Source organism: Thermoascus crustaceus (genome assembly GCF_041956765.1).
Source record: "Thermoascus crustaceus strain CBS 181.67 unplaced genomic scaffold VTN00scaffold_14, whole genome shotgun sequence".
NCBI lineage: Eukaryota > Fungi > Ascomycota > Eurotiomycetes > Eurotiales > Thermoascaceae > Thermoascus > Thermoascus crustaceus.
The window spans coordinates 59,188-86,712 of NW_027192540.1; the positions used below are offsets into that span (position 1 = coordinate 59,188).

Below are 27,525 nucleotides of genomic sequence, written 5' to 3' on the forward strand. Positions count from 1 at the left end.
ATGGCTTCAAAATCACATTGGTATAAAACAGCAATCCGTGAGTAACCTAGTGTAGAACGTTGATAACATAATCAAGAACATGTCTGCTTCGGCAGTGAGCACTAGACTGGATAAGAGGAGGTACCTCAGTATCTAAATGCTTCATACGAATACTACCTATCTGCACTGGAAGACATGTTTCTCGCTCATTGACTCTGCCATTCCATCATATTCTGATAAACTTGTGTGTTCAACTTCGTCCGCGTCGTGTCGTCCATCTAACCAGGGTCAAGTTTCCCGAAACGGCATCTTCCAATGGATCCATTCGCTCCATGGGTAAACACAGAGCGCGTCTTTCCGCGATGACTACCAAGTCGCGCTGCACGCATCCAGAGCAGCTTGGCTCTTTGGTTTCCTTGCGGAATGGAGATTATCACCCTGTTGCACTCAGAAGGCCTATTCGATCTCCTGTCACTGAGGGCGAGTCCGTGCTTCTACTTCGCCTGGGAGACTGCAGGCGTCTGACCTGCTTTTGTTCCGGAATCTGACAAAGGAGGCGATTTCTGGAGGGGCTCGAGGAGAGGGCCAGGCAGTCGTGGTTTACGCATTTTGATCGTGACTGTGCCGTCAATCGAGGAACGCTCGACAGGGCCCTGCAATTTGCTGACAAAAAGACGGAGTATGATGATGAGGAGACGGGCTTCTCGGCTATGTGTCAATCGGCGGTGCTTACGATTGCGTTTGATACTGCTCTGCGCATGGGGGAGACGGACCTAGCGACAGGTATCCTTGAGCAGATTTGTCGCCGGCTGCTGAACGCCAACTTTCAGCTGGATTACATCGTCAGCTCTCGTGCTGGGTGGAAGGATGCCTTTCTACGGCCTGACGGGGCGATATTGCGGGAGTGGCACAGGAGGACTTCGATGCCATCACCGCCAGCTTCATCGATGCTCTACGCACTCGTTTGATGAACGGACCGAGACGGCCTTACGCTATAACGTGTCTATCGCGGCCCTCATCGCTGCAGTCGACAGAAACATCCGTCGATACGGTCCATACAATGAGTTCTTGGGAGGAGACCCTCCGTCGACAATCCGGGGCTGTCTGAGACGGGTTTTCGTTCCACGAATATATAGGCCCAATTGAAAGCGTGCAGGTTATGGACCGGGCGTCATTCTCTTTCCCCTGACGTCTTGCCCTCCTGCCGCTGGACCGGCTCCCGCCCGTAGGTCAGGTCGCAGGCTTCTCGTGGCCGCTGCTGGAGCGTGTGGTGTACCTGAATCCGGACTGCAAGGGCGAAGGACAGACGTGGCTCGTGGAGCCGGAGTATGTGCTCCAGGCGAGGGATGCCTTTCTTCGGGATTATATGACAATATTGACGGGCTGTTGAAGGCAAAGGTTGATAATCTGATCAAGCAGGTCTATGGGTCAATGGACGAGTTCATGCGGTTGGATTGGGTGCTGTTGCGGTTGGAGCATTGGAACCCGGAAGATCAGCCGATAAATGGCGTTAGAGGCTTGCTGGAAATGTTATCTGAGTAGAGTGGAGGGATGGAATAAAATGTCTAGGTAGGTGGTTACTCCATGCTGCTATTGCACGGCTCATAGACAAGGAGCCCTCAACAGGACAGTTCTTCAGAACCTGAAGATAGGATTATTCTCTTGGATAGATATACGAAAGAAAAGCCTTTGATGGATACTGTGTGTCGTCTCTCGACTTCCTGCACGTGAGGAGACGCTCACATGATACCCAGACATCAACGACAGAGGCAGGATGCCGTCTTGTTTGACAGATATTCATCTCATGCTCTTCTCCAAGTCCTGATTACTTGAACTTTTTATGGCTCTCCTTGACCATAGTGAAATAGAGTGCACTTAACTGATTGGACGGAATTGATATCGCACAGTCATGGCCCTTTATTAACCGAACACTCGCCCTGCCAGCCTCAGAGATGGAGACAGTAAGTGCCAAGTACTATATCTTTTTCAAAGTTATGACTACTTTCTCAAGTCCCATCAGCCGCGCTTCTTTATGATCGTTGTGCGCCCTTTGCTGATAACACCCGACACAGGCTGGTTTGCATTCAGATCCTTCCAACTGACGCGAGATCCAGCGGGCTGGGCCTTCTTATCACGAGGTCCAAAAGATGTCCGGCTTGAGAGAGCACCAGCCCTCAAATGGGTGAAGCTGGTATGTAGCAAGCGTCACCATCCCCGCAAAAATGACGTGGGTAAATACTCTTCGGCGACAGACATACTCCTTGCTCGAAACACGCTTGTCATCCAGCAGAAGCCCATCGGCCCGGGGCCGTAGACTTGGCAACGGTGCGGATGTAAAAATCGGTTCTTTATGAGCCTCCTTGCCCCAGCAATGTCGGTCCATGTGGCGCCGGTGGAGCGGTCGAGATCCTGGACCTCCTGGAGTCGGTACGACACAGGGACATGGTCGATTGGATTCTTCACACTGTTAGCCCCAAGCTGCCAAGGGCGACCCCGCATTAGCAGGAAATCCGACTGCAACTACCGGGAAGCTGGGTTTGTCTGGACGCGCTGAAGGGCGGCGGGGAGAGCAGTCGGCTGCCTCCCTAGGATATCAGCATGGGCGCCAAGGAGCCAGCGCGACGGTGGAAGTGAGATTGGGCGTGACACAGCGAGGTATATCCAAATAAAGTTCCAGAACATGTACACTAGCTTCACACGTGTCGCTAACAGCCTAGCTAGGGTTCCGACGGCGCGCTGTTAGACTCTTTCTCCTATCCATTCACATCCTCATCCGCTGAACTGACATCTGGGACCGTCATCCCCGCCTCCGCACCTCCGCAACCCCGGATGCGTCCCCGCAAGCTCCCGAAAGGCCAAGAAAGCTAGCAGAGATCAGCTTTTATATCCTGCTCTGTCCGTCTGGCCTCGACGTTTTCCTCACCTGCTGCTTTTCTGTTACCGTTGGCCCTGGACTGGTCTCTGGATTCTCACTATCTCCTTTTCTTTCCATTCCTCTCCTCCCAGCTGGCTATGAGACCACAGAGTCCGGGAAGAGCAATGGATTCTGTACAGCGTCCTCCCGGAATGGCCGACGAGAAGCCAGGCGCCAACCACAAGGAAGCGCTCCACGAGGAGACAACACATGAGGCCGCCGAGCATGGCCATGCGGCGACTAACCAGTGAGTTTTCGGGAGTACATAGAAACGCGGATTGCTCACCCGATCTAGGTATGGTCACTCGCTCGTGCAATTCGACCCCAGAGCTGAGGCTAAACTTCGCTGGAAGATCGATCTGTACATCGTTCCAACGGTTTCGCTGTTGTATCTGTTCTGCTTTATTGACAGGGCGAACATCGGTAAACCTCCATAATTCGGCGTTACAGTTCCCCATTGAATCCTCTGTTTTCTAATATGTACTCCATTTTGAAACGTATAAATTGAGTGGTGACTAGGGTTATGCTCACTGCTCATGCAGGTAATGCAAAGCTCGCCGGTTTCGAAAAGGACCTTGGTCTTAAAGGCAATGATTACAATATCGTCCTTTCCATATTCTACATCTCGTACATCCTCTTTGAAATCCCATCCAACATGGCCTGCAAATGGATAGGGCCGGGATGGTTCATCCCTGCTCTCGTGCTCGGATTCGGGATCTCCTCCCTCGGCACCGCTTTCGTGCACAACATCCACAGCGCTGCTGGGGTCCGTTTCGTGCTCGGTCTTTTCGAAGCTGGCATGCTGCCGGGAATCGCATACTACATGTCGCGGTGGTACAGACGAAGCGAGCTGGCCTTCCGCCTGTCCCTCTACATCGTGATGGCTCCTCTGGCAGGGGCCTTTGGCGGTCTTTTGGCATCCGCCATCCTGAAGCTCTCCCACTTTGGCGGTCTCCGCGAGTGGAGGATGATCTTTGCCATTGAGGGCATCATCACCTGCGGCCTGGCCATCATCTCCTTCTTCACCCTCACCGATCGTCCCGCAACGGCGAAGTGGCTCACCCAGGAGGAGAAAGACCTGGCGGAGGCACGAGTCAAATCCGAGCGTGTCGGCACGACCGAAGTCCTGGACAAGTTCGACCTGCCCAAGACCCTCCGCGGGATCTTCAGCCCCGTCACGCTCGCGACGTCCTTCATCTTCCTCCTCAACAACATCACCGTCCAGGGACTGGCCTTCTTCGCCCCAACCATCGTCAAGACCATCTACCCAAACAGCAGCGTCATCTCACAGCAACTGCACACCGTGCCCCCTTACATCGTCGGCGGCTTCTTCACTGTCCTCTTCCCCTTCCTCAGCTGGCGCTTCGACCGCCGCCTCATCTTCTTCATCATCAGCGCCCCGCTCATGATGGCTGGGTACATCATGTTTCTGGCCAGCACGGACGCGCGCGTCCGCTACGGCGCGACCTTCCTCATCGCCAGCGGCGCCTTCTCCTTCGGCGCGCTCTGCAATGCCCACGTCTCGGCCAACGTTATCTCCGACACTGCGCGCTCCTCAGCCATCGGCACGGACGTCATGTTCGGCAATATCGGCGGGCTGATCTCGACTTGGTCCTTTCTGCCCTTTGACGGACCGGACTACCACATTGGTAACGGGCTCAATCTGGCCACGTCGACGATAACGCTGATCGTGTCGGTTGCGCTGCTGCTCTGGATGCTGGCGGATAACCGTCGGCGGGCGAGGAAGGATGTTGACGCGGAGCTGGCGGGGCTGAGCCAGAAGCAGATCCAGGATCTGGATTGGCGTAACCCGGCGTTCCGGTGGAGGCCGTAGTGGTCGTAGCCTTGCTCCAGTACAATTGCCATGTGGTGGATTTTCACATGATGTAACGTGTTAGTTGCATGAAGAATTGAGACTCGTCTTTTTTAAACCTGTTTAATTTTTATTGTGCGGTCGGTATCCTGCGGGAGGGGGGGCCCGGGCGGGAAAAAAAATAATATCTCAAAACTTAGCATGCGGTTCATGAATTATATACTATGTATGGTATTATGGTATTATCATTGCTATACTCTATAGCAATATATTTGAACATCCAACTGGATGTGGTATATTGTACTGTGTACCTAACGTATGTCATAATAGTAGTGCATGGTAGGTAGGTACTGTAGGTAGATAAAGATAAGATAACATACTTTAGATAACCTAATTTACAGACGCCCCAGCGTCCGGGCCCCCGTTAACTATCTCGTCATGTTATGTTATGTAAACCGTCCGGGTTAGTTAACTACCGTCCTGCACTTCCGGTCCGCGGCAGCGAGTTCGGAGGACTCAGTGCTCCGAGTTTTTCGGTCTTGTTATTGTTGGAGTTATTTATCTAAAAGCGATTTCAGCTAGTACATAGGTAAGTCTGGAGGTACGTTGCCGCGGAGGTTTTCTCCGGCCGGCCGTTGAGTTTCGGATACAGCAATTTATTATTTTATTTTGGTTTATTTTTTTTTTTAGCGAGGTATATCTACTGTATATCTATCTATCTAGCTAGCCAGCTTTGTGTGGAGACACACTTTACTGACACACAACACGCACTGAGGTGAGGTATGATTTTGCTGATCAGCCGATCGCTACCTATGTTTTAATATGGGTATGTAGGTATGTACTGTAGTGCTTACTATCACAAAAAAAGAACAGTTTAGAAATTTAACATATGTCATCAGACCCAATTGTGAATTGGGCAGTACGCAATTGAATATAAGAACAAAAAAAGAGAGAAGGAGAGAGAGATTGAACCATAGGGTGGTGTGGTATGTACTGGTTGTACAGTACTAGTATCCGAACGGTCTAGATGTTAATAAATATAGGGTTGCATCGCTGCAGGACTGAAATAGAAATGGATTATTATTTTTTATTTAGGTTTCTGTTTTTGGTACTGTTTAAGCCGTGAGCCCTCCGAGTCATCATGTCGTATCGCATCGTGTCATCCATCATGTCCACCACATCACATCACAATAAGCAGTACGATTCGTTTTCCGTCTTCTCATGAATATGTAAAATAAATATATCAGTAAAGTCATACTGAAGCTATCTCAGAGCAAGTCTGAGCAGGGAACCTCTCCTCGAGAGTTGATTAGACGACAGGCTTCTCAACAGTGACAGTGGTCCTGTCCACCTCAGAACCAGCCCGCTTCTTTGTGAGTCGGAACCCGCCAAAGAGCAGGAACAGGGCCTCGAGCCCGAGGATCACACCCAGCGTCACCATCGCGCCGATGACGCCCGCGACGCCGCGCGAGATGCCGTGGTCGCTGGACGAGGCAGATGCCGAGGAAGAGTCGGAGCTGTTGCTGCCGGCGCAGGTGCCCGTGGTGCTGCCGCACGCCTCGCACCACTGCTCGGTCGAGGAGATGGCGAACTTGTTCATGCCGTCCGCGAAGTCGGACCACGAGAGCAGGGTGTTGGACTGGCCGAAGAGCGGGAAGGCCGTGGGCTCGGAACCGCTGTCGATGGTGCCGTTGTGGAAGAGGAAGCGCACGCTGATCTCCGACGCCGGGGGAAAGCCGGACGAGGTCGAGTTGGTCACCAGCTCCCAGGCCATCGAGGACGCGTAGTCCGGGATGCCGGTGAAGTCGGGGCTGACTGCGGGCAGCTGGGCCAGGCCGAAGTAGGAGAGGAAGGTGGCGTAGGCGCCGAACTGGATGTTCAGCAACGGGGAACTGCCGCCGGACGTGATGATCTTGTTCAGCGCGGAGACCACCTCGCCGGCCAGGACGGCGCCAGCGACGGCACGGATCGGCTCCGAGGCGTCGTACGCCAGGCCGTACTCGTGCACGTTGGCCAGCACTTGCAGCTGCTGCTGGACGCTGGGCGTCCATAGGTTGTCGGACTGGAAGTTGCTGCTCGAGTTGTGGATGGAGGCGACGTTGAGGTAGTCGAAGATGGTGTAGGCGTTCTTGAAGGTCATGTCGGAGCTCGAGAACGCGCGGCTCAGCATGGGGGCCAGCGAGTGGTAGAAGTCGCTGGTGGAGTCGAGCAGCTTGTTGTACCCGGACGAGGAGTAGTAGTCGTTGCTGCTGATCTTGGCCTTGGGGCAGTCGGAGGCGCCCTGGAGCCATTTGGAGTCCTCGCTGTCCTCTCCGGTCTCGAGGATGGTCAGCGGGATGAGCTGGTAGCCGTTCAGGGGCACCTCGACGGTGGTGCCGTTGCGGAGGGTCTGCTTGGCCGACGAGCCCACGGGGGGATACAGGCCCTGCAGGAAACCGGTGCCCGAGTTCTGGAGCACCTCGTCGGCCGGGGAGGAGGCGCTGATCTGGGCGGGCACGACGACGTCCGCGCTGATGTTCGCAATCTGCGAGGGCGAGCCGGAGGCGAGGTAGCGGCTGCGCCAGTAGCTGCCGGCCATGAAGACCTCGCGGTATCCCAGGTCGGTCAGCTCGGTGGGCGGCGACACCTTGGGAGTGCGATCTCCATGGCGAGCGAAGATGTAGGCCCCGAGCACCTTCTCCGCGGAGGCCAGCGGGGCGAAGGGGAGGGCCGAGAGGACCAGCAGGGCGTGCATCCTGGCGATGTCAGACGGTGGACAACAGGTGGAGGAGGAGAGAAGAAGTACAGAGATCCGGGGATGTCAAGGAGTATATATATTCACCTGCTGCACCTTCCATGTCCCGCCCTTCTTCTCCGCGGACGGCGGTCTTATCTGACAGCTCACGGCGGGGATCTCGACGGTCTCCATCCACGGTCCCTCCGGCCCTGTTTAGCTTTTGCTCCGGTCGTCTCGACAGACTAGCAAGAAGCTTCCATGCAACGTTACAGCGTCCATTGGCGGAGCAGCCCGACATGCGCGATACCTGCCCGCCGCTAGGGCATCGTCCAAGTGGGCCAGCAGTCGGCGCGGACCCCGATCTCTGATAATGACTAAATCTTGTTTTTCCTCTGTTCATGTCCGAGGATGGGGGTCTGTGCCGGCGTGCATGTTCCCTGGTTATTCTTCTTCTTCTTCTGTCAACATTGACTTTCAGGGACCGGACCGGATGGCTCGGGAGAGTCGACCCTCCATGTGAGGAAGGGCCGTGGCTATCGACGATCCCCGGTGTGCCTCGTGGGAAGAATTCTCCCGGTCGAGCCCATCGGAGCGTGATGTCCTGCATGTTTTAGTCCAGGATCTGTGCGTCGCACCATGGCACATCTTGCATCTGATGTATGCAACGTCGGGGAAAAAAGAAGGTGGCCGAAGACAAAACCCCTCATCTTTTGTACATGTGCGTGGGATGGGATGGGATGCGTCAGTGATACGAAGAGTGGGCGGGAACAAAAGATAAAAAAATTGAGGGGAAAGAAAAAGGAAATTCGCCCTCTTGATTTTCGATTTCTTTAATACCGCGGAGTAGATGATCGAGTTGATAAGTCGACTGACTCCTATAATTTATTTTTTTTTATCTGCAAACCCGTACGATCAGTTATCTCGAATGGTCTAGTGGTCATGATTTCCGCTTGTCATCTGATAGCTGCATAATCAGGTCAGGTACAAGCGCGGGAGACCGGGGTTCGATTCCCCGTTCGAGAGGCTTCTTTTTTTCTCTTTTCCATATCTTGTCATTTAATGCGTGGGGAAATATTATCTATCGCATGTTAGTGAGACTCGACCAGTTATATCCTTGCTTGATCTATATAGTACAGTAACCTTGTCCATACGTAAGGCATAATTTAATTGAGGGATATCTTCTATTGCCGTATCCCTGGGTCCGGCGGTGTTGTGTGGATAGAATAAAGTATCTTTTGTTCGTTTGTATTAGGTTACACTACAGCATCCATAGAGAGTGCATCATACATGTAACTCCGAAAGGAACTGTTTTTTGTTCTCTGTCTACTGTTGCTGCGGCTCCTGATGACATGACATGGTATGACATTATGTCTAACATCGGCTGAATCTCATATCTGTACCCTGTTAAACTCCAGACCAATTTCGATGGAAGATATCGTAACGATAATGGTTAACGCCGGGTCTCAATGGATGTATATCTACGTCTCCATCGCGACCCCCTTCTCGCCCATCAACTCGCACCCGTTCCGTATCACGCCCACCAGACCGCCCGTCTGCACCGCCTCCGCGCCGCCGCCCGACAGCCGCCACTCGATCTCGGCCAGGCCCTCCAGCCAGGTGATCCGCGTCTGCGCCGGCACCTCGAGCTTCTGCAGCTCCTCGCCCAGCGCGCTCAGGATGTCCGCCAGCGCGAGACCCTTGTTCTGCTTCAGCGTGTTGAGCGTCGTCAGGCACGACGTGACGTCGCTGGTCGAGAGGAGCGTCGACATGATCTCGCGGATGTCGGACGGGTGCGGCGCGGCGATGCAGTTGTAGATGGTCTCGTTGGTGATGGTCTCGGGTTCTGGGGGCGGTTGGTCTTTGGGGGCGTTGCGGAGGGGGAGCGGTATGCCTGTTGCAATTGATTAGAATGAATAAGCTTTCGCAGCTAAAATATGGTCCGGGATATCTTACTACTCGCGTGACACGCCTGCAGCACGTTCAACGCCCGTCGCATGTCGCCCTTGCTGAGCTTGACCAGACTGTCCACCGCCTCGGGCTGTATCCGCACACGCTCTTTCTCGATCACCTGGTCGACCAACGACCGGATGTCCGCCTCCTTCAGCGGGCTGAACCGGAAGCGCGTACATCGCGACAGCAGGGCCGGCGACAGCTTGTGTGTGTAGTTGGCGATGATGCAGAACCGGGTGTTGGCGGTGTATTTCTCCATGATGCGGCGGAGCGCCATCTGCGCGGTCGCGGTCATCGCGTCCGCTTCATCCAGGATGATCAACTTGAAGGCCCCGAGGGTGGAGCCGGAGTCTGCTGAGGGCGCGACGGAGAAGATCTGCTTTGTGCCTGCGGATGGTCAGCTTGCAGTATGGAGCACGGGCGTAGCAAGATGGACGCACTGGCAAACGTCTTGATCTGCTCTCGGACAACCTCAATGCCTCTGTCGTCACTGGCGTTCAGCTCGAGCACCATCTGCCGCATGTTCTTGCTGCCGTATATCCGTCGCGCGAGGGCGAGGATGGTGGATGTCTTTCCGGTTCCTGGGGGGCCATAGAGGAGGAGGTGCGGTAATCGCTTTGTCGAGTTTAGCATGAAACACAGGATATAGATCAAGCGGACCCTACATTCGAGTCGATGAATCTGTTGATGGTAGCTATGATGTCCCGGTGTCCGGAGACGTCGCCCAGGGTGTTTGGGCGGTACTTCTCAACCCTGAAGAGTCAGCCAGAGGTCTCGTGAAGGAGATAATCTTTATACCAAGGCAGGTTGTCTTGTGCCTCGACCGGCAGGTCTGCAACCGTCCTCTTGCCCTTTGCATTTGCGTCGGAGGAGCTGAACTGGATCGCATCTTTGGACGGAACGTCCACGTCCATGTCATCTTCGTAGTCGGACATTGTGCAGTTACCAACAATTAGAAAAGAAAACTGACAAGACAAAGAAGAAAAAAACAATCTAATTGTGAATCAGAAACAAGCAGAGAGTTGTGTTCGCTGGGTATCAAGCTCGACCGACGCGTCTCGAGCGGAAGCGCGTAAAGAGGTTCGGGGCCGGAAAATCATGGCCAGCCCTACGGCGGCGGGCGACGTTGTCCGGTCCATGACATGCGGTCTGTCGACGTATCCAACGGCTCCTGACCGCAACCATCGTCGGAGCCGCGCTCGACAAGCCCCCTTCTCGCCCTGGCTCTGGTGGGAATTGACTGTTTCCTGGACCCTTCAAAATGCCGGTATGTTGGATTCCTCCTCCGCTGTATTGCGGTGCGCTGTCTCGTCCTGTCCTGATCTACTCCCGCTGACGCTGGCAACAACATCCGTCTAGGCATACCACTCCATCTTCCTCGACGACCAGGGCGTTGCCCTGATAGGTACGGCGATCTCACCGCGCAGAAGGACAAACGACCTTTTTGATAGACCTACAAGCAGATATCCTCAGACGACTAACCGACGACGACAGGGAACTTCCCCCTCCTCCCGCTCCGCACTCGCACGCGCGGCCCCGCATACACCCTCCCCCCGCTGCCCTCCGGCGCCGACGAGACCGACATCGACCCGAACAGCGAGTCGTACGACTGCGTCGACGAGATCCTCTCCCTCTTCCGCGCCAATGCCTTCTTCCGGAACTTCGAGATCAAGGGCCCCGCGGACCGCATGCTCATCTACGGCATCCTGTTCATCAGCGAGTGTCTGAGCAAGGTGAAGCCGGGCATGTCGTCGAGAGAGGCGGAGAAGGTGTGTCTCATAGACATTCTAGACGATGTTCAGCATGTGTGTGGTAGATGTGGTGTGGTGACTGACGCTGGACCAGGCCCTGATCAACACCGCTCTCGACCACTTCGCCATCCCCGGTGACGTGTCCTTCCCGCTGAACCAGGCCTTCGAGCCGCCGCGGGATCGTCAGGATGCGGAGACGCTGAGGCAGTATGTCTGCCCGTTCGTTCTGATGGCATGTGGTACTGACTTGTTGCAGGTACCTCTCCCAGGTCCGGCAGGAGATCGCGATCCGGTTGCACGCGAGGTTATACCCCGGCGGTGTGGGCCCGTCTAAGGTGCGTTGATCCCTTAAATCCTATTTTCCAGGTTCAGAAACTGTATATATGTGAACTGAGCTGACGTCTCCACAGTGGTGGCTCAGCTTCACGAGACGGAAGTTCATGGGCAAGAGTCTGTAGATAGGGTAGTCTGTCCGTCTGTCTGTCTTTCGCATGGTATATCGTTTCACCCGTTTTTTATAGCTTATCTGATCTAAGTATTGATACCGCTGTTCCGCCGAAAAGCGTCTCCGGTCCTGTTTGCAGAAACTAGCCCGGTGTGCAGTCGAATATCTATCAAGGTGTACAGGATGAGTTGACCAGCAAGCGATAAATAGCAACAAGGGAGGTCAAATGTAGTGTTCGTTCTGCGTCTGGTTCTTTTTATTGCTCCTTATTTTTTTTTTAATCTGCGTCTCCTGTCCGGATGATAGGATGCATCCGGAAGTATCGACATCTGTCTATCTGTCTGTCTCTCTATCAATATCTATACATGTAAACATGTAGAAAAACATGGAAACTTTTCTTTGTTTCGTCTGCTCATCTTGATTCATTTAGACGAGCCGGTTCAAAGCAAATCACATCGCCTTTTTTCTTTTTTTTTTTTTGTCAAATTATACACCCATAAAATGCATCAAACATCAAACATCGAAACATCAAAACAAGACCGACAGGGTCAGGTAAAGTATCCTATTACGCCTTTAATTTGATTTAACAACCGCCATCCCCAATCCCCTAACTGGCACTCGTCCCCGTCCCCGTCCCCGCCGGCGTACTCACTTCTGTCCCTCCAACCCTCCTCTTCTTCCGACTCGCCGTCCCCCGCGCCTCGATCCGCTCCGAACTCGGAATCACCCGCACCGCGTGGAATATGTACCCCTCCGCGCCGCCCCGGCCGGACATGAGCGGGTGCGTGCGGCCCGGGAGGACCTGGTACGGACGGACGCGGGCGGTTTGGAGGGAGGGGGCGAGGAGGAGGGTGGGGTCGAGGGGGAAGTCGGCGTTTAGGTCTGGGTCTTGGTCTTGGTCGTGGGAGGGGAGGGGGGTGGACGGGGATGTTGACGAGGATGGGGAGGGTTGGTTTTGCTGCTGTTGTTTTCGTTCCTCCAGCTCTCGCTTCAGGTTGATATATGCCGTCCGTCTCGCTGTCGAGTAGAGGTCCACAAGCTCAACCAGCGGCTCGATGGTCGGGGAGTACACGACGACAGGAGCAGACCCCGCCAGCAACGGCACGAGATGCTTCAGGACCGACGCCGGCTCCATCAGACTCGCGACGATCAGCCCGTCGAACCCGCCCGCGCGCGTCTCGTCCACGACGCTCCGCACCCGCGCGAACCGGTTCTTCTTCCGGTAGTACAGGCTGCGTTTGTTGGGTTTCCAGGTTGCGAGGACTTCGTCTGGGACGGTCTCCGGTTCGTTCGCGTATAAGGGGTCGGCGGCTGGGTCGACGAGCTGGAGCCAGGAGAGGGTCTTGAGGTGTGTGTGTAAGGGGTGGGTTTCGTCCGGGTTGGAGACGTCGAAGCCGAAGTATTTCAGGAGGGAGAGGTTCGGCTGGGTGTGGGCGTGGAGGAGGGTCAGGGTTGTGCCGGAGGCGGACATGGGTTGTGGACGGCGGCGTTTGCGGATGGGGAGTTTTTCCTCTTGTTGGGTGCCTGGCGCGTTATTTGTGTTTGGTTCGCCGCTTTGCTCCTGCGACGGCTCGTTCGACGGCTGCTCCGGCTCTCCGTCCTGGTCCTCGTCGTCGTGGTGGGGGTGCAGGATTCCCATCCTCTCCGCCATCGCGGCGACGACGAGACCGCCGGTCTCATCCACGATGAGGTAGCGCCCGTTGGGCTTGACCGGGATCGTCTCGTCCAGCGACGGATTCCCGCCGTGGTGCACATTGCCCCAGCATCCGATCAGCCCGATCAGCTCGTCCCGCAGCTCCATGATCCTGCCCGCGTCCTTCTCCTCGAGCATCCACTCCGTGAGCAGGCCCACGTCCATGGGAAGCACGGTGAACCGTTTCAGGAACTTCTTCCGCTTCCGCAGCGTGTACTTGGCGAGGGAGAAGGCGGTCTTCTGGTCCAGGGCGGAATGCGACTCGAGCAGCTTCGCGATGATCTCTCGTCCGGCGCCCGTGGCCTGCTTCTTCAGCGCCTCGATCTCCGACAGCGTCAGCTTCTGCGCCGAGCCGTCGTCGACCGTCTCGCGGTTGTTGCGCGCGTTGACCCCGCCATCGCTGATGCTGGGCTCGAGGTCCTCTCCTTCGCCGTCGGCTTCGCCGGAGCCCTCGGTGATGAGGGCCTCGGCGTGCAGCTCCGCGGCGGAGACGACGCGGAGGACGTAGCCGTCGTCGTCGGGTTCGTCCTGGATCTCAAAGGTCAGGTAGAAGGGCCGGCCGATGATCTGGTTGGCGGGGAAGGTTCCATATTTCCCTAGGGAGATATTTCTTGAGGCGTGTCAGCAGGTCGATATATATAAAATTGATAGAAACATAGATTGCCAAATCTGATGCACAGCCAACAGACATAGCTAAAGAAAGGTAGAATACAGGAATTGGCGTACGTGTTGGGCGTGAGCTGGATGACCTTGGTCACATCGGAGGGCAGGCGGAGCGCGACATATTCGTGGGGCCGGATGTAGGAATGCATGGTGGGTCAGACTTCGGAGGGTCAGCGCATGATCTTGCCGAAGATCCAGACCTTGGAGAGGACGGAGAGGGAGAGGAGAACGAGGGGAGGGAGGAGAATGCGGCGTCTCTCGTCGCGCTTCATGCTGTATCTCAAAGCACAGGGATGGGATTTCTTTGTGACGCACGGGCCACGCGGAGCTCTCCCACGCCGGCCGGAACAACGCTGCTCCGGGCCCCGGATCGACGTCACCGTTGGGTCACCGCGTCAACCTTTCTCCGGTTGCTGATGTAAGCGATACCCGTTAGTTAGTTAACTAACAGAGTTACTAACTAACTTAAGTTAGTTAACATAACTGGTTACCGTACCGTACCATACCAGACAGCGCAGCGCTGTGCTGCGCCCTGCTGCGCCCTGCTGCGCCCCGACGGGGCCTGTCACGAAAGACGTACGGTCCCTCGCAGGTCGCACCGCCCGTTCCCCGCAAGCAGCCGCGAACCGCATCGTATGCAGGCAGCCTGACGTTGCAGCCTGCGCCCTCCCGTATTTATTCTGGCCTTGCGTGGAACGTCGCGGTGACCGCCCGAGCGACTACAACCGCCGTAGTACCTGGCAAGCCGCGTATACCCCTTCGATTTCCACGGTTACGTATGCTTCTTGGCTAGTCGAAACTTCTCTCCATTCTGTATCTCCTGCCATCGATCTGTAGCGAGAAAGATACCCTATACTTCCCTGTTTTGATACTGGAGCCTGGCTCGTACGATATCCCTGCTGCAGCTGCCGCGCGCCTATCGAAGCTACATGACGGGTCTCTCGTATCGTCCATCTGGCATCCCTCCCTTTTGATCCGCTTCTGCACGGCGCTTTTCCCTCCCATGGTCCTGCGGAAACCGCCGCCCCCTGGTATCGACGCCTTCGAGAGGGGGAATGCTCGTTCGGAGTCGTCGCCCACGTCTCCGTCCTCTCCCGCGACTCCCAACCGTCTGACCCGTCCAGCGCGAGCCCGCAGCTCCTCCCAGACCCCTCACACGCCGCCGCGAGAGTCGGTCTATTCTCCCGACCTCCATACCTCCCCCGCCTTCGATCTGATGCCGCTCGACCAGGCCCAGCGATCCCCCGTGGCCGCCTCGTTCAAGGAACCCCGGAACCCGTGGGCCGACGAGCTGGTCGAAGGTCCGGAGCGGAACAGCGTCCCATCGAGCGGACAGGCTGAACAGCGGGAAGAGGCCCAGGACGAGCCCAAGCCGGGCACAGGTCGAGTCCCGGCCATCCTGGTCTCCAGCACGCAGAGAAGGCAGGCGGCGGAGGAAGCTCAGTCGAACCACGCTCAGGAGATGCAGGAGTGGTCCGAACAGCGATCACCCCCGTTGCAGTCCAACAATCCATTCCTCAGAGCCAGGCAGCAGGATCCGAACCCGTGGGAGGATCATGGAGACCACGTTCGTCCGGTGGAGGGTTCACCATATCCAAACGGTCAGAGTCAGGACGATTCTGAGGACAGACTGAGTCAGAGTGAGTTCCTTTGTTCCTACCGTCAGAACGGTTTGCTTACAGGCTCTCAGCCGAAGGATTTATCCCTATGACCGCTCATCTGTCTCTCATAGACCCCCCGGCGTCCGAGTCGCCGTGGGCGGAGGAACGCCGTGATCCGAATCTCGAACATCCCCAGTATCAGCGGCCAGCATACGAAGATGGATCTGCTCCCTGGTCATCGCAGACCCTCGACTCAGCTGCCAGTTTACCCGATGGCCACGACGCCCATCGGGAGCCACATGCGCAGGCTTCCGCTACCACATCGGAACATCATTTTACGGCGAGCAACGATCATGATAACCACCAGGAACACCCGCCAGAACAGTCGGTTTATGAAAGCCGGATAGTTACTCCCTCGCTTTCTAATGTTACACCAAACTCGTCTCAGGACCTCCTGCAGTTCGACGATGCCCCGAAAACGGAGACTGACACCAAACACGACCCGACAGCTTCCTCTGTGGCACCGGGATCGGGCCCATCCGAGTCTCGTGAGCCGCAAGGGGCTCACCTGCTCGACCAGCAGGCCCGTCCTGTTGAAGAAAAAGAACTTTCGAAGCCGTCCCGACCTGCACCGCTCTCCGACGCGGCGCTCGCAAGACAGAAGGGGCAAAAATCCGAAACTTACGCGATCCGTCACATCAACTGGACCGACCATACTGGCAAACTACGCCAGTCCCCGGTTTTGGTCCAGAACAAGAATGGGCCGTGTCCGCTGTTGGCCCTCGTCAACGGGCTCGTGATGCGCGCACCGAAAGATGCACAGACGCCCATCGTCAGGGCTCTGCACACAAGGGAGCACATCTCGTTGGGATTGCTCATCGAGGCGCTGTTTGACGAGCTTACCACGTGCCATGGTCCTGACGAGGAGTTTCCCGACATCGAGGCTCTCAGCCGATTTCTGACCATGCTACACACGGGGATGAACGTCAACCCCCGGCTGACTCTGGTAGGTTTGGTCCTCTTGTGCCGCTTGGCACCGGCTGACGGTGTGTAGGAGTCAAAGGACGCAGTGGGATCTTTCCTCGAAACCAGCGACATCCGCCTTTACGGCACATTCAAATTGCCTCTGATACACGGCTGGCTGGCCGATCCCTCGACGGAAGCTCACGCGGCTCTAAGCCGCGTGGCCCAATATCACGAAGACATCCAGCTGCTTCATTTCCGCAAGGAAGAGCTGGAAGATCGTGTGTTCCGCGGCGGCTCGCTGAGTCCCGAGGAAGAAACGTTGATGCGGGATATCCAGACCATCCAGAGCTTCGTGGATGTGGAGAATGCGACGCAGCTGAGCGTCTTCGGACTCTCCCATCTCGCAAAGACGCTGGCGCCTGGGTCGGTCTCCATTCTGTTCCGGAACGATCACTTCTCGACGATCTACAAACATCCACGGTCGCATCAGATCTTCACACTGGTGACCGATGCCGGCTACGCAAACCATGCCGAGGTCGTCTGGGAGTCTCTGGTCGACGTCAATGGTTTCAACGCGGAATTCTTTTCGGGCGACTTCCGCCCCGTCGGTGCCGGTCCGTCTGGGCCTTCCAACCGTGCTGGTCAGAGAGTGACCGGCAGCGGCGCCAATCGTGTAACAAGCTCAGGCGAGCGGAACGTCGGCTCGACGTCCCAGGAGCAGACGGATGCAGATTATGCCTATGCGCTGGCCCTCCAGTTCCAGGAGGAAGCCCAGCGCGAGGAGATGAGGAGGAATGCGCAGAACCACAGTCGACGTGCTTCAACCCCTTACTATCCGGTCGGACATCCAGGGTCGCGTGGTCCCCACAACCGATCTTCCGGCAGCATCGGCGGTGGCGGTCGATGTGGACGCCCCGGCCAGAACCCTCGGCCCGCTATACCTCCTCGAAACCCTCGCAATCTGGACACTCGCAATCTTATCCCATCTGTCGGTCAGACCCTCGACGGGCCGGACGACGCCCCTCCACCCACCTACGAGCAGGCCGCCAACGGTCCTCCGTACATTCCCCCTCCCGGACATCCACATCATGAGGCATCGTCTCAGGAAAACCTCTCGTCGGCGTACTCTCGTACACCGACGCAGATGGGAAGACGGCCGCCTGGCGCCAGTGCCTCTCCAAGGCTCCCAGATCGACCGAAGGATAAAAGCAAGGACTGTGTGGTGATGTGAGGGTTTCTGCCGGTCGGGATCTATCTAACGTCGTTGGGACATAGAGTTCGGGATCTTGCCTATCCTGATTGGTCTACATATATGGCTCGAACCTGACACATGTGTTGTGTGCTTGCATTTTTAATTTTTACGATCCTCTTGATGACGATGGAACGAAGTTATGGACCGCTGCGTCCTTTTTTTTTTTTTTTCCTCCTTGGCTTTGTATGTACATGTATATTAGAGATACCACTGGAAAGATATGTTTGTTGCACAGGATGAAAATCAATGCAAAGGAAATGATATTGATCTGTTGTGAATATATATATATATATATATATCCCAGAATGCAGACATTAGATCAATCGGTATTCGACTCGTAGCAGGTGGTCTTCATGTTTTATGGCTCAGGCTAGGCATAGGATCCAGTTGCATACGGTAGTAGTGTACAGTACTTTTGCCATATCGTTTGCTAGTCTGCATCCTTGTCCGAGATACCCCGCCGTGCTGTGTTGTTGCTTGGAGGGGACTCAGTCGGCTTTGCTCAGGAATCCGTCATCCATCATACTGCCCAATTGCTCTTTGGATCGCTTGGTTGGAAGTGCAATGAAAGGTCTGGCAAAAGCACTGTCAGGTGGAATAATGGGAGAGGCAAAATTTCCCCATTGACCTCGGGGAGGAGTAGTCCTCTCCTTGGATCGTTCTGCGAGTCAATCAAACCCCCCCCCAAAACGACCTATTTAACCCCCTCAATCTCCTTCCCATGCGCACTTAGCATCCTAGTCATCACGAAGATCAATGCAGCAGCCATTTGGACAGTGCCCATTGAGTGAATGCAGCCCCTCTGCAATGTTAGCTGAGCAGAAATCAGTCTGTGAAGATAAAGGTGCTGTAGGTTTTACGCAGCAGGTGAGTGAGTGAAGCCCCCGAGGCTCCTGCAACTAGTTTCTCTAGGCTAAGCAAACAGTGTCCGTCCCGAGTTCCCCGGAACCGTCCATGTCAATGTCACTGGAGCCGCCCCCAAACCTCCAGATAATCCTGCTCTGCGACCGTTAATGCGGGTATATGGCAGTACTAATCGGCGACGGAGTGACTGATTTATTTGCGTTGCCGAAAATCTTACCATTGGATGGAGCGGCACTATTTACCGATAAGCGAAGACGCTACTGCATCCTGTTCGTTACCTGCCATTCGAAGTAGGATGTCCGAATGTACCTCTACTGTGACAGTAAGCTGTCGAAAATTTTGTGCCTCAGGGTTCCCTATTCACAAGCCGTTTATATTGCTGCTTTTGTTTCCAATGTAATCCAATCTGAGAACTTCACTCAGGGGCTGTTGGCGCCTACTACATAGTGGCCACCTCCCATGGCTTAGAAATCACATGGATATCAGATAGCAAACTTCCAAAGCTGCTAGGCAGGGGTCCCTGGATGACGGAAGACCATCTGCATTAAGCCTGTGCGCAGAGGAGCAGTGAGCGAAGCTGACTCGGGACTTTACTACCCGCCAATGTGCCGCAATGTCGGTCGCAGCAGCTATCGTGAGGGGTAGGCAAGGACGGTCATTGCTGATCAGTAAAGGGACGCGGTACTTAGTGCTGTACGTTCCCTAGCTTTTTCACTTGGCCAACTGGGGGGGCTCTTTCACAGAGCGATATATATATATATATATATATAATGACTGCCCAGCCCTCGAGGGTAGCGGACCGTTCAATCTAATCCTGTCTCTCCAGTTGGGTATCACCGTCATATCGCTTGTTAACCCCCTTTCTAGCCCTTATCTAGTTAGGGAGGAGCCTTCGCAGCTTTAAGAGTTCACACTCTTCTATAACAAGTTTACAATGGCGGAACTCGCGACTCCTGCCCAGCCTGCCGTGTTGGAAGTCGATCAGGTAGGCCACCTGTGTATGCACCCTGTTCGAAGACCTGTCTAACAATCGATGCAGGCAGCAGACACAGCATCAGAGTCGGACTACCGTGAAGAGCTGTACCGTCAATCCATGCCTCGTCTACGTCTGTCTCAACCTCAAGTTATTAACCGTGCCTGTTACTAGGTCAACCTACTCCGCATCTCTCACCTCCAGCGTCCTCGACTACCGTTACACCCACGGTCGCCGCTACCACGCCTACCACTCCGGTAGCTACCAGTTCCCGAACGACGAGGAAGAGCAGGACCGTCTTGACTTCTTCCACCACATTCTCGTCCATCTCACCTGCGGCGGGAGGCTGCATTTTGCGCCCTTCCAGCCGGATGGCGCGCGGATACTGGATATGGGGACGGGGACGGGGATATGGGCTATAGAGATGTACGTAATCATAGCCCATCGAGCCTAGATTCCCCTCCAGTCTTCTTGACACTGATTTGGTGATGTGTTTAGGGGAGATAAGTATCCAAATGCGGAAATGGTATGGCGCCGATTTAACCTGACGTACAGGGCAATTAACCAAGAGTGACAAACAGATTCTCGGAAACGATCTGAGTCCAATCCAGCCGTCATGGTAAGTACCAGCAGGTGACAACTATGTCCCAGCGATCCGACAGTTGACATGGTCCACAGGGTCCCTCCTAATGTCAAGTTCCTTGTGGACGACGTCGAATCTGACTGGGCCCACGAGAAGCCCTTCGACTATATCCACGAGCGCTATTTCGCCGCCTCCATCAAGGACTGGCCGCGTCTAGTCCGCCAGTGCTACGACAATCTGAGACCCGGCGGATGGGTCGAGTTCCAGGAGACACAGAACCCGGTCCACTGCGAGGACGGCAGCGTCACGCCGGACAATTATGTCTTCCGGATGCTCAATCTGATTGATGAGGCGATTGGAGAGAGACATATTAACCCAGGACCGCATCTCGAGGGGTGGCTGAAGGATGCAGGGTTTGTGAATATTCATCATGAGGTGTTTAGATTGCCGATTGGGACGTGGCCAAAGGATCAGAAAATGGCAAGTCGAATGTGCATGGTACCTACCTGGGTACTTAATCCTTGTCACTGCTATTGCTGGTACTAACACCATTGTAGAAAGAGATCGGAGCTTACATGGCGCGGATGTACCTGGACGGGGTCGATGCTTTTACCAACGTCCCCTTCACGGAGGTGCTGAAGTGGAGTAAGACTGAGGTCGAGGTGTTCAATGCCAAAGTGAGGCAGGATGTTTTGAATAAGAAGTATCATGCTATACATAACTTGTAAGTTCTTCCGCATCATGCGCCATGCCAGGCGGACGGCTGATATAAAGAAAAGTCACGTTATATGGGCGCAAAAGCCGGAAAATTAGATCGATCTATCTCGGTCCAGATGGATGATCATGCATATACGGACACATTATACCTGGCTGTCACTGCTACAGTCCCAGCGAGTGTGCATGTTTTGCGACAGAAAATAGTATACACGGAGTATAGTACGGTGTGTAGTAGGCTAACAGCAGAGAATTGGACAGAGTGGAACAACAGTACGTATGCATATAAATACATATATTTCAGTTATAGCGCATGTCTACAGTACGTACATAACTCATATCAACACATTCTGATATAATCCTCGTTCATCCTTTTCTCAAATATCATGTAACAACCAATGCAACGGTGACAAGACCCATATGGCTCACTGCTCCGTATTCGCCCTCCCCCTCGACCTCGTCCTCGATCGCGACGTGTGCTTCGCCCGTCGACCTGTGCTCCGCGTCGCGTTCGTGCCCGTGTTGACTTTCCGCCGCGATCGCGACCCCTTGCGCCCGCCGCTGCCGGAGCCTGTCGCCGAGTTGGAGGGTGTCGCTGCGGTGCGTTTATCGGCGATCATGTTCTATGTCCCTCAAGTCATTGTGGTTAGATGGTGTAGGCGGATGCCCAAGGATCATCAAAGTAGATATAGATGGGTGGACAGATAAGACATGACTGGGCCGATGGAGAAGGAGGGGGAGCGTACCAGTGTGTCCATGTCCATGTTGTGTCTCTAGCGTTTGATCATTCGATTAGCTAGATTATTGATTGACAACGTTTTTATCATCAAGGGAATAACGACGCACCAGTATATGCGGGTCCATCTCGCGGTTGCGCCCGACGTCTCTGGCGTATTCGGAGGCCATGGTTGCGCTTTGCTTTTTGTCTGTCCTGTCCTGCGGCTTTTTGGAGTTCAAGTATGTACTGTATGTATTTGAGTTTTGAAAGTCGCGGGAGGTGGAGGTGGATGTATGTACAGTATTACTTGGAAAAAAGTCAGTATAAGGCCGGATTACTATTATTCTCCCCGTGTAGATAGATAAGACAGATTTGCCTTATCAGACTAACTTCAGGGGGGCAAGCGATGCTGTCATCATGGCGTACGTCTGTCTTTCCGCCTGATGTCCTGATGGCAACGGGATGAGTTCACCGTCACGCAGGGTGATACTTCTTTTGGATGGGGTGTCCGTGGTACTGGGTCCGATAGGTAGAGTATAGGTTAGGTACTTATGAACCTTCTTTCATTTAATTTTTCTTTCTTTGTACCTTAATCTATCTAGATATCTATTTATCTATCTACCTACCTGACTTGACCTGACCTAAGCCCAGACGAGGCGGGTTGTGTCCTGTCCTGGTTGATTTAATATATTATATTATATTGTTTTTTGTCTTTGTCTTTGATAGAAGACCGTGACGTTTTGCGGATCTATCTTGTCTATCTATTCTGAGAGACCGTCGGGATCTATATCTACCTATCTATCTTTATCTATATTGTAACTCACCACACCACACCACACCGCAGCACACTTCTCCTAAACCCTCCGGGATCTCCGTACAGGAAGGAAACACAACAAACGAAAAAAAGGGGTCTAAAGATGTTCCTGATCCACTACTACCACCTCTACCACCCCCGCGGCTGGGGCGTCGCGCCCGCCAGCGGTCCGTATTATGTCTTTTGGTGGAGGAGGGAGGATGGGTATGCGAGGCGGGGTGTATAGTATAGCATCTGATTTCGATGCGAATGTCACGACGTGTTTGCATCTTCTTGTGTATGTGGATACGAATGAATGAAATGAATGAATGAATGATGAGGGAGGATGTGATGGGATGAAGGTAAGATCATGTGCCTTTTTTTTTGGTAATCTGACCACTTACTTAGGTCGCTAACGGGTGGAGATGAGTAGGATTGCGGCATGGCATGATTTATTTGATGCTTTCGGGCTACTTACGATATACGATATTTCATATGTTGTATGTATGTTAACTGTACATACATTGCATCGGAGCGGATCGATACAACGCTTTCTATGGCGATAATAATCAACGGGAGTTTCTGCATATTAAACACGATACAAGAAGATCTGGAGTATACCTGTCAGCTGTTGCTTCGCCTTGTCTCAACGGGGGGTTTTTTTTTTCCCCCGCTGTGCATCGGATCACATTATACTACACACCATCGGATCGAGTCAAAATCAGAGTCGTCGATAAAAAGAAAACAACATCTTTTTTCTGTCTTCCGGCACCATCGATTCGATTCGATTAATCAAGGTCGGGGTCATGGATTTGATTTGATTTTATTTGAACTGAAAGCAGCATCTGAGCCAATCTAGATGAAACAATAAAAAGAGGAGAGAAAAAGAAAAAGAAGAAGAAAAAAAAATCTATCTGGATTCGATTATTGCCAAGTACCTACTTATATAAACGCACGAGGGGGTCCGGAAGCTGGTACTTCTGGGACTTCTTTCTGTGCATACCATACTATACCATGCGGTGCGGTGGTGGTGGTGGTGCAGGTAAGAAAGAACATCTTTGCCTTGTCTTGCTTTCTAGTTAGAGAAGATGAGATAAGATAACGTCAGACCCCACACAGACAGACACACACACACACACACACACACACACACACACAAAAGCAAAGAAGTTAATTAATTAAATTAAGCACCTCCATAACTTTGAAGTTCCGACCGAGAACTTCTTATCCTCAAGTGGCCTTTTCACAAAAGTTTTTTTTTGCGTACGGTACAATATCGTTGCTAACGGCAAGGTGGCCGAGTGGTCTAAGGCGCACGGTTCAGGTTGACCTGAACTAAATCAGCTTCTTCCCAAGCTCCTCTCCGAGCTTGGGCAGGTTGATTCTCCGTGTCATCGAAAGGTGGCGTGGGTTCGAATCCCACCCTTGTCATTTGTCATGAATTGCCCACTCAGTGGACATTGAGGGTCCGATTCTCTATTTCCTTTAAATTTTTTTCCCCCCCTGCAAGTGCTTGAGGATAGATTACATTAGATAGATAGTCTTGAGTAAAAAAGGTAGGTAAATTAAATTAAAATGTTGAGGTTGCTTCTTATCAAGTATAGAACAGTAGAAAGTATCTATCTAGGTACATACCTACCTAAGTAAGGTATTAACCCTACCCAGAATTTGTGTTTGCGTAAGAAATGGAGCAAGCACATGATTATTATCATTTATCTATCAGTGATCTTTAAAAATAAACAAAAGAAAAAAAAAATTTAAGCTTATCTCCCCTAGCCACTTCATGTGGGCGGCGAAGGCAAGGGGGAGGGCGGGGAAATTTTCCGAGTCCGGGGTTACCGACCCAACTGATCGGGATAGCGTTTTATTTTTTGAAGAATGTGGAGATATTATTGGACATCCGGGGTTGGCATTAGTCAAGGACTTGCCTATTTACTACTAGTGGTGTGTTAATGATATTGACAAGCACCTAGATAGATCCAGGCCGGCGCCGGGAGCTGTGTCGATCTGCATCTGCCGCTCCACATGTACGGATGTACTCCGATGTCAGGGACGGAGGTACGCCGTGGAGGTCATAGCTTGCGTCTTTGCCTGATAATCTTTAGAACAGAGGATATACTGTCACGAGACATCAATCGTTTGTTTGTCGAGATATCAATGTGCCGTAAGGTATCAAACTAATTAACTAGACTAGATCAGCAGAACGTATTAAAAGCAGAGAAGCTGCTGGTAAATATCCAAAAGCATAGTATTTATATACCCCACCCCTCGTAGATACCGAGTACCTTTATAGCCATCCCTAAACAACTCCAAATAACACACCCAGGACACGACCGGTGCCTCCTCTATACACCATATGTATGCTGTCAACTATGCGCACCCCATCGAAAACGGATCCACCCCCGAAATCGACTGCATCTGCATCCACGTGTCGAACCACGGCATCTGCTCCGTCGGAGACGACCCATCATCGCCAGGGACCATGGCCTTCTGGATGACGGCCTCGATGGCCGCCCACCGTTCGGGGCCGTCAGGCGACGTCTCCCGCGGCGGCGGCTTCACCTCCGGCTGGTCGTGGTTGTGGTTCTCCAGCATGTCGTACCAGACCTGGCGCACGCGGTCGATGGAGCGTAGCTGCCACGCCGACAGCTGGTAGGACTCCGACACGTCCTTCAGCGCGTCGCAGCAGATCTCGAGGTCCGAGACAGCGACGGCGTGTACGTCCCGGTTTTCGGACGTGCAGGCGATGTACAGGTGCACCATGGAGGCTGTGAACATGGGGTGGATGCCCTGGATGTTGATCCGTCGCAGAGACCAGAGGCGTTTGTAGATGACTATGATCCGAGTGATGGCCCTGGCAGACTCCACGTATCTTCGCCGTGACTCTGGCGACTGTGCGACTCCGGGCATGGTGATGAACGGGTGGTTCGCGAAGATCATGGCTTCGTGGTACTGCGCGTGGAGGACTAGGATGTGGGGGAGGTAGACTGCGGTCGTGTTGTTGGTGTCGATGGAGAGCTCGGGCGGTAGGTCGTCCATCCATTTGTCGAGGGCCCATGTCACAGCAGAGGTGTGCATCCGTAGTTGGGAGATCGATCCAGTGCGTTTGTCATAGCTGTATTGACATCAGCTAGGTGACCATATATCCTTCATATCTAAACTTACAATGTCCTCTGCAGTCTTTCCATGATATAGCACAGCTTCAAATGGTGCACCCACATCGAAGCCACCGGATCGATATATCGCTGGACTGGAGTCCCAAGCGCCGCCGTCTCATCGGTATAGTTCTCCCAGTAACGAGGCAGCCCAGTCTTGTCTTGAGAGGGCGTCCGTGCCGGAATTCTATTGACGTCGGCCACGGGCATCGTAAGCCGGCCAAGGTAGTAACTCCAAGCCAGGTCGATCACGTATGATCCCCAAAACGCAGTGCTCCGCACGTTGGCCTCCTGTCGTGTCATCTCCCCCGACCATACGTAGTGCTCGACATCCAGATGCAGACCGAGATGGAGGGCAAGCTGCGACGCCATGCCATCATACAGCCAACCACGGGCATCCCTGCTTCTGCTGGCTTCGCTGCCACTCATCATTGCCAGTGCTTGCACGGTTGCAATGGTGGGGTTGTCAATGTCGCGCTCCAGGAGCGCTCTCGCGCGTGTGATGAAAAAGTCGTGAAGCCGCTCGGGAAGCTCGGGGACTTTCCGATCCGTAAATAAAGCTCCCCATGAACACCTATCCAAGTCAGTCAAGCTGCACCAGAAAAAGCGGGTCTGAATGCTCACATGGCGTTTACTAGCAGCTCTGAATAGCAGGATGATATCGAGCTGCTATCAGAGCTAGAGCCTAACAATACTTGTCTGCGGGCGTCCATAAAGGCGTCTTGTTCCACCACATTAAAGTACGGATTTTCCCACGTGAAATACAACTTGATGAGATGATCTTCAAGTTCGCGAGGGACCGTGTGGCCTACTCCAGCGCGCTGGAGCCAGGTCTGTGGCGTGTCGTCGACATCCGGCCATCTGTGGATCTGTGGCTGGAAGGGAATGGCAGTCCGAAGGAAATGGACGTTGGACGTGGTCCCGAAAAATTTGAGCTGGCCGTCCTCCGTGAATTGCAGGGAACCGGTCCGTTTCGCGAGGAGCTCTATCTCCGCGTCCAGTCCGGAGGCTAGGGTGTGCCCCTTGTCGATTCGTTCAATCAACGCGCGCTCGCGATCGCCTCCTTCAGAGAGCTGCTCGTCCTCTGGTGAACTGCCATCTCGCGATAAGCACGACAGAGACGACCACCCTCCGCACGGGACGAGCCCTGGCGGACCGACTCCATTTCCAGCTGCGCCTTGCGGGGAGGATCGCGTCTGCAAGGTCAATGGCGGCGGAACGGGGATGTTGTGCTCTTTCAAGATGTTCTCCAGCAGTTGGATCCGGTCAAACAGCTGGCTAACGGCGACCTTTGAGACTCTATGTCGGGTTAGCCGAGATAAGAAGAATGCACTGACCCTCCAAAAAGGTAGTCAAGCAGCGGCTAAGATGGTTAAATATCATCTGACAGAGGGGAAGGAATGGCGGTGGAGGGAAACGTAAGAGAAACTAGGGGGATGTAAACAACGTCTATTGGTGGGATAATTGTAGGCATCGGTCGATGCCCTGCTCCCTAGGGACACGAGGCACCCATAACGCAAGAAACAAACAACCAGGATGCAACGCACCTTCGCTTGTCCGGGCGGAGATATGTGCACTTCTGCTGCAGGCGTTCGCAGCTGGTACAGCGTGGAGACGCAGCATCGCAGCGGACCTTGAGGCGGAAACACTGGTCGCAGGCCGTGGTGGCATGCGTGGACCTGCGTCCGCACGGAGCAGACATGACTCTGGGGGTCTGATCCTGGGCAGCAGAGGCACATCTGCCAGCGCCGACACGAAGCTGTACATGAAGCCAGAGAGAAGATCGGGGGAGGGGAGAACCTCGAGCACGTGACCGCAGCCATTGGTCCGCCGGGCCGAGACCGAGCCGCTGCGGAGACGCGGGGGATCGACCGCACGTGACAGTAGAGCCCTATTTCCAGCGTCCAGACCTTTGATATCGCTAGTCTTCATCCCAGTGGGATGCTGGTTATTATCTCCCAGAACTGAACACCATACGAGAA

General features: G+C 54.0%; 11 protein-coding genes and 2 non-coding genes across 13 annotated transcripts; 7 read left to right on the plus strand and 6 right to left on the minus strand.

The window, feature by feature from the left end:
* Positions 1–341: 341 nt before the first annotated feature.
* VTN00DRAFT_3325 (uncharacterized protein) lies at positions 342–947 on the plus strand (the record flags this gene model as incomplete). Its single annotated transcript, XM_069429630.1, has 2 exons — positions 342–463; positions 533–947. 2 exons carry the CDS (start codon positions 342–344, stop codon positions 945–947), a joined length of 537 nt encoding a protein of 178 aa, XP_069282855.1.
* Positions 948–1,995: 1,048 nt separating this feature from the next.
* On the minus strand, positions 1,996–2,362 carry VTN00DRAFT_3326 (uncharacterized protein; the record flags this gene model as incomplete). The annotated part of the gene is made up of 2 exons (XM_069429631.1): positions 1,996–2,167; positions 2,238–2,362. 2 exons carry the CDS (start codon positions 2,360–2,362, stop codon positions 1,996–1,998), a joined length of 297 nt encoding a protein of 98 aa, XP_069282856.1.
* Positions 2,363–3,045: 683 nt separating this feature from the next.
* On the plus strand, positions 3,046–4,727 carry VTN00DRAFT_3327 (uncharacterized protein; the record flags this gene model as incomplete). The annotated part of the gene is made up of 3 exons (XM_069429632.1): positions 3,046–3,140; positions 3,189–3,316; positions 3,436–4,727. The coding sequence occupies 3 exons, from the start codon at positions 3,046–3,048 to the stop codon at positions 4,725–4,727; spliced, it is 1,515 nt and encodes a 504-aa protein (XP_069282857.1).
* A 1,288-nt stretch (positions 4,728–6,015) lies between these two features.
* VTN00DRAFT_3328 (uncharacterized protein) lies at positions 6,016–7,440 on the minus strand (the record flags this gene model as incomplete). The annotated part of the gene is made up of 1 exon (XM_069429633.1): positions 6,016–7,440. The coding sequence occupies one exon, from the start codon at positions 7,438–7,440 to the stop codon at positions 6,016–6,018; it is 1,425 nt and encodes a 474-aa protein (XP_069282858.1).
* Positions 7,441–8,341: 901 nt separating this feature from the next.
* Positions 8,342–8,445, plus strand: VTN00DRAFT_t222. The gene has a single exon. It is a non-coding gene; the product is annotated as a tRNA-Asp (tRNA).
* A 455-nt stretch (positions 8,446–8,900) lies between these two features.
* On the minus strand, positions 8,901–10,307 carry VTN00DRAFT_3329 (uncharacterized protein; the record flags this gene model as incomplete). Its single annotated transcript, XM_069429634.1, has 5 exons — positions 8,901–9,313; positions 9,376–9,759; positions 9,813–9,987; positions 10,038–10,125; positions 10,171–10,307. 5 exons carry the CDS (start codon positions 10,305–10,307, stop codon positions 8,901–8,903), a joined length of 1,197 nt encoding a protein of 398 aa, XP_069282859.1.
* Positions 10,308–10,633: 326 nt separating this feature from the next.
* Positions 10,634–11,581, plus strand: VTN00DRAFT_3330 (uncharacterized protein; the record flags this gene model as incomplete). The annotated part of the gene is made up of 6 exons (XM_069429636.1): positions 10,634–10,639; positions 10,732–10,777; positions 10,867–11,141; positions 11,218–11,330; positions 11,380–11,458; positions 11,534–11,581. The coding sequence occupies 6 exons, from the start codon at positions 10,634–10,636 to the stop codon at positions 11,579–11,581; spliced, it is 567 nt and encodes a 188-aa protein (XP_069282860.1).
* A 594-nt stretch (positions 11,582–12,175) lies between these two features.
* Positions 12,176–14,073, minus strand: VTN00DRAFT_3331 (uncharacterized protein; the record flags this gene model as incomplete). The annotated part of the gene is made up of 2 exons (XM_069429637.1): positions 12,176–13,871; positions 13,988–14,073. 2 exons carry the CDS (start codon positions 14,071–14,073, stop codon positions 12,176–12,178), a joined length of 1,782 nt encoding a protein of 593 aa, XP_069282861.1.
* Positions 14,074–14,927: 854 nt separating this feature from the next.
* On the plus strand, positions 14,928–17,722 carry VTN00DRAFT_3332 (uncharacterized protein; the record flags this gene model as incomplete). The annotated part of the gene is made up of 3 exons (XM_069429638.1): positions 14,928–15,564; positions 15,615–16,531; positions 16,580–17,722. The coding sequence occupies 3 exons, from the start codon at positions 14,928–14,930 to the stop codon at positions 17,720–17,722; spliced, it is 2,697 nt and encodes an 898-aa protein (XP_069282862.1).
* Positions 17,723–19,541: 1,819 nt separating this feature from the next.
* On the plus strand, positions 19,542–20,976 carry VTN00DRAFT_3333 (uncharacterized protein; the record flags this gene model as incomplete). Its single annotated transcript, XM_069429639.1, has 8 exons — positions 19,542–19,592; positions 19,647–19,687; positions 19,755–20,006; positions 20,079–20,106; positions 20,162–20,199; positions 20,259–20,643; positions 20,721–20,887; positions 20,943–20,976. The coding sequence occupies 8 exons, from the start codon at positions 19,542–19,544 to the stop codon at positions 20,974–20,976; spliced, it is 996 nt and encodes a 331-aa protein (XP_069282863.1).
* Positions 20,977–21,302: 326 nt separating this feature from the next.
* VTN00DRAFT_3334 (uncharacterized protein) lies at positions 21,303–21,783 on the minus strand (the record flags this gene model as incomplete). Its single annotated transcript, XM_069429640.1, has 3 exons — positions 21,303–21,500; positions 21,624–21,650; positions 21,724–21,783. 3 exons carry the CDS (start codon positions 21,781–21,783, stop codon positions 21,303–21,305), a joined length of 285 nt encoding a protein of 94 aa, XP_069282864.1.
* A 1,892-nt stretch (positions 21,784–23,675) lies between these two features.
* Positions 23,676–23,819, plus strand: VTN00DRAFT_t223. Its single transcript has one exon. It is a non-coding gene; the product is annotated as a tRNA-Leu (tRNA).
* Positions 23,820–24,758: 939 nt separating this feature from the next.
* VTN00DRAFT_3335 (uncharacterized protein) lies at positions 24,759–27,245 on the minus strand (the record flags this gene model as incomplete). The annotated part of the gene is made up of 4 exons (XM_069429641.1): positions 24,759–25,503; positions 25,554–26,117; positions 26,168–26,842; positions 27,091–27,245. 4 exons carry the CDS (start codon positions 27,243–27,245, stop codon positions 24,759–24,761), a joined length of 2,139 nt encoding a protein of 712 aa, XP_069282865.1.
* Positions 27,246–27,525: the final 280 nt, after the last annotated feature.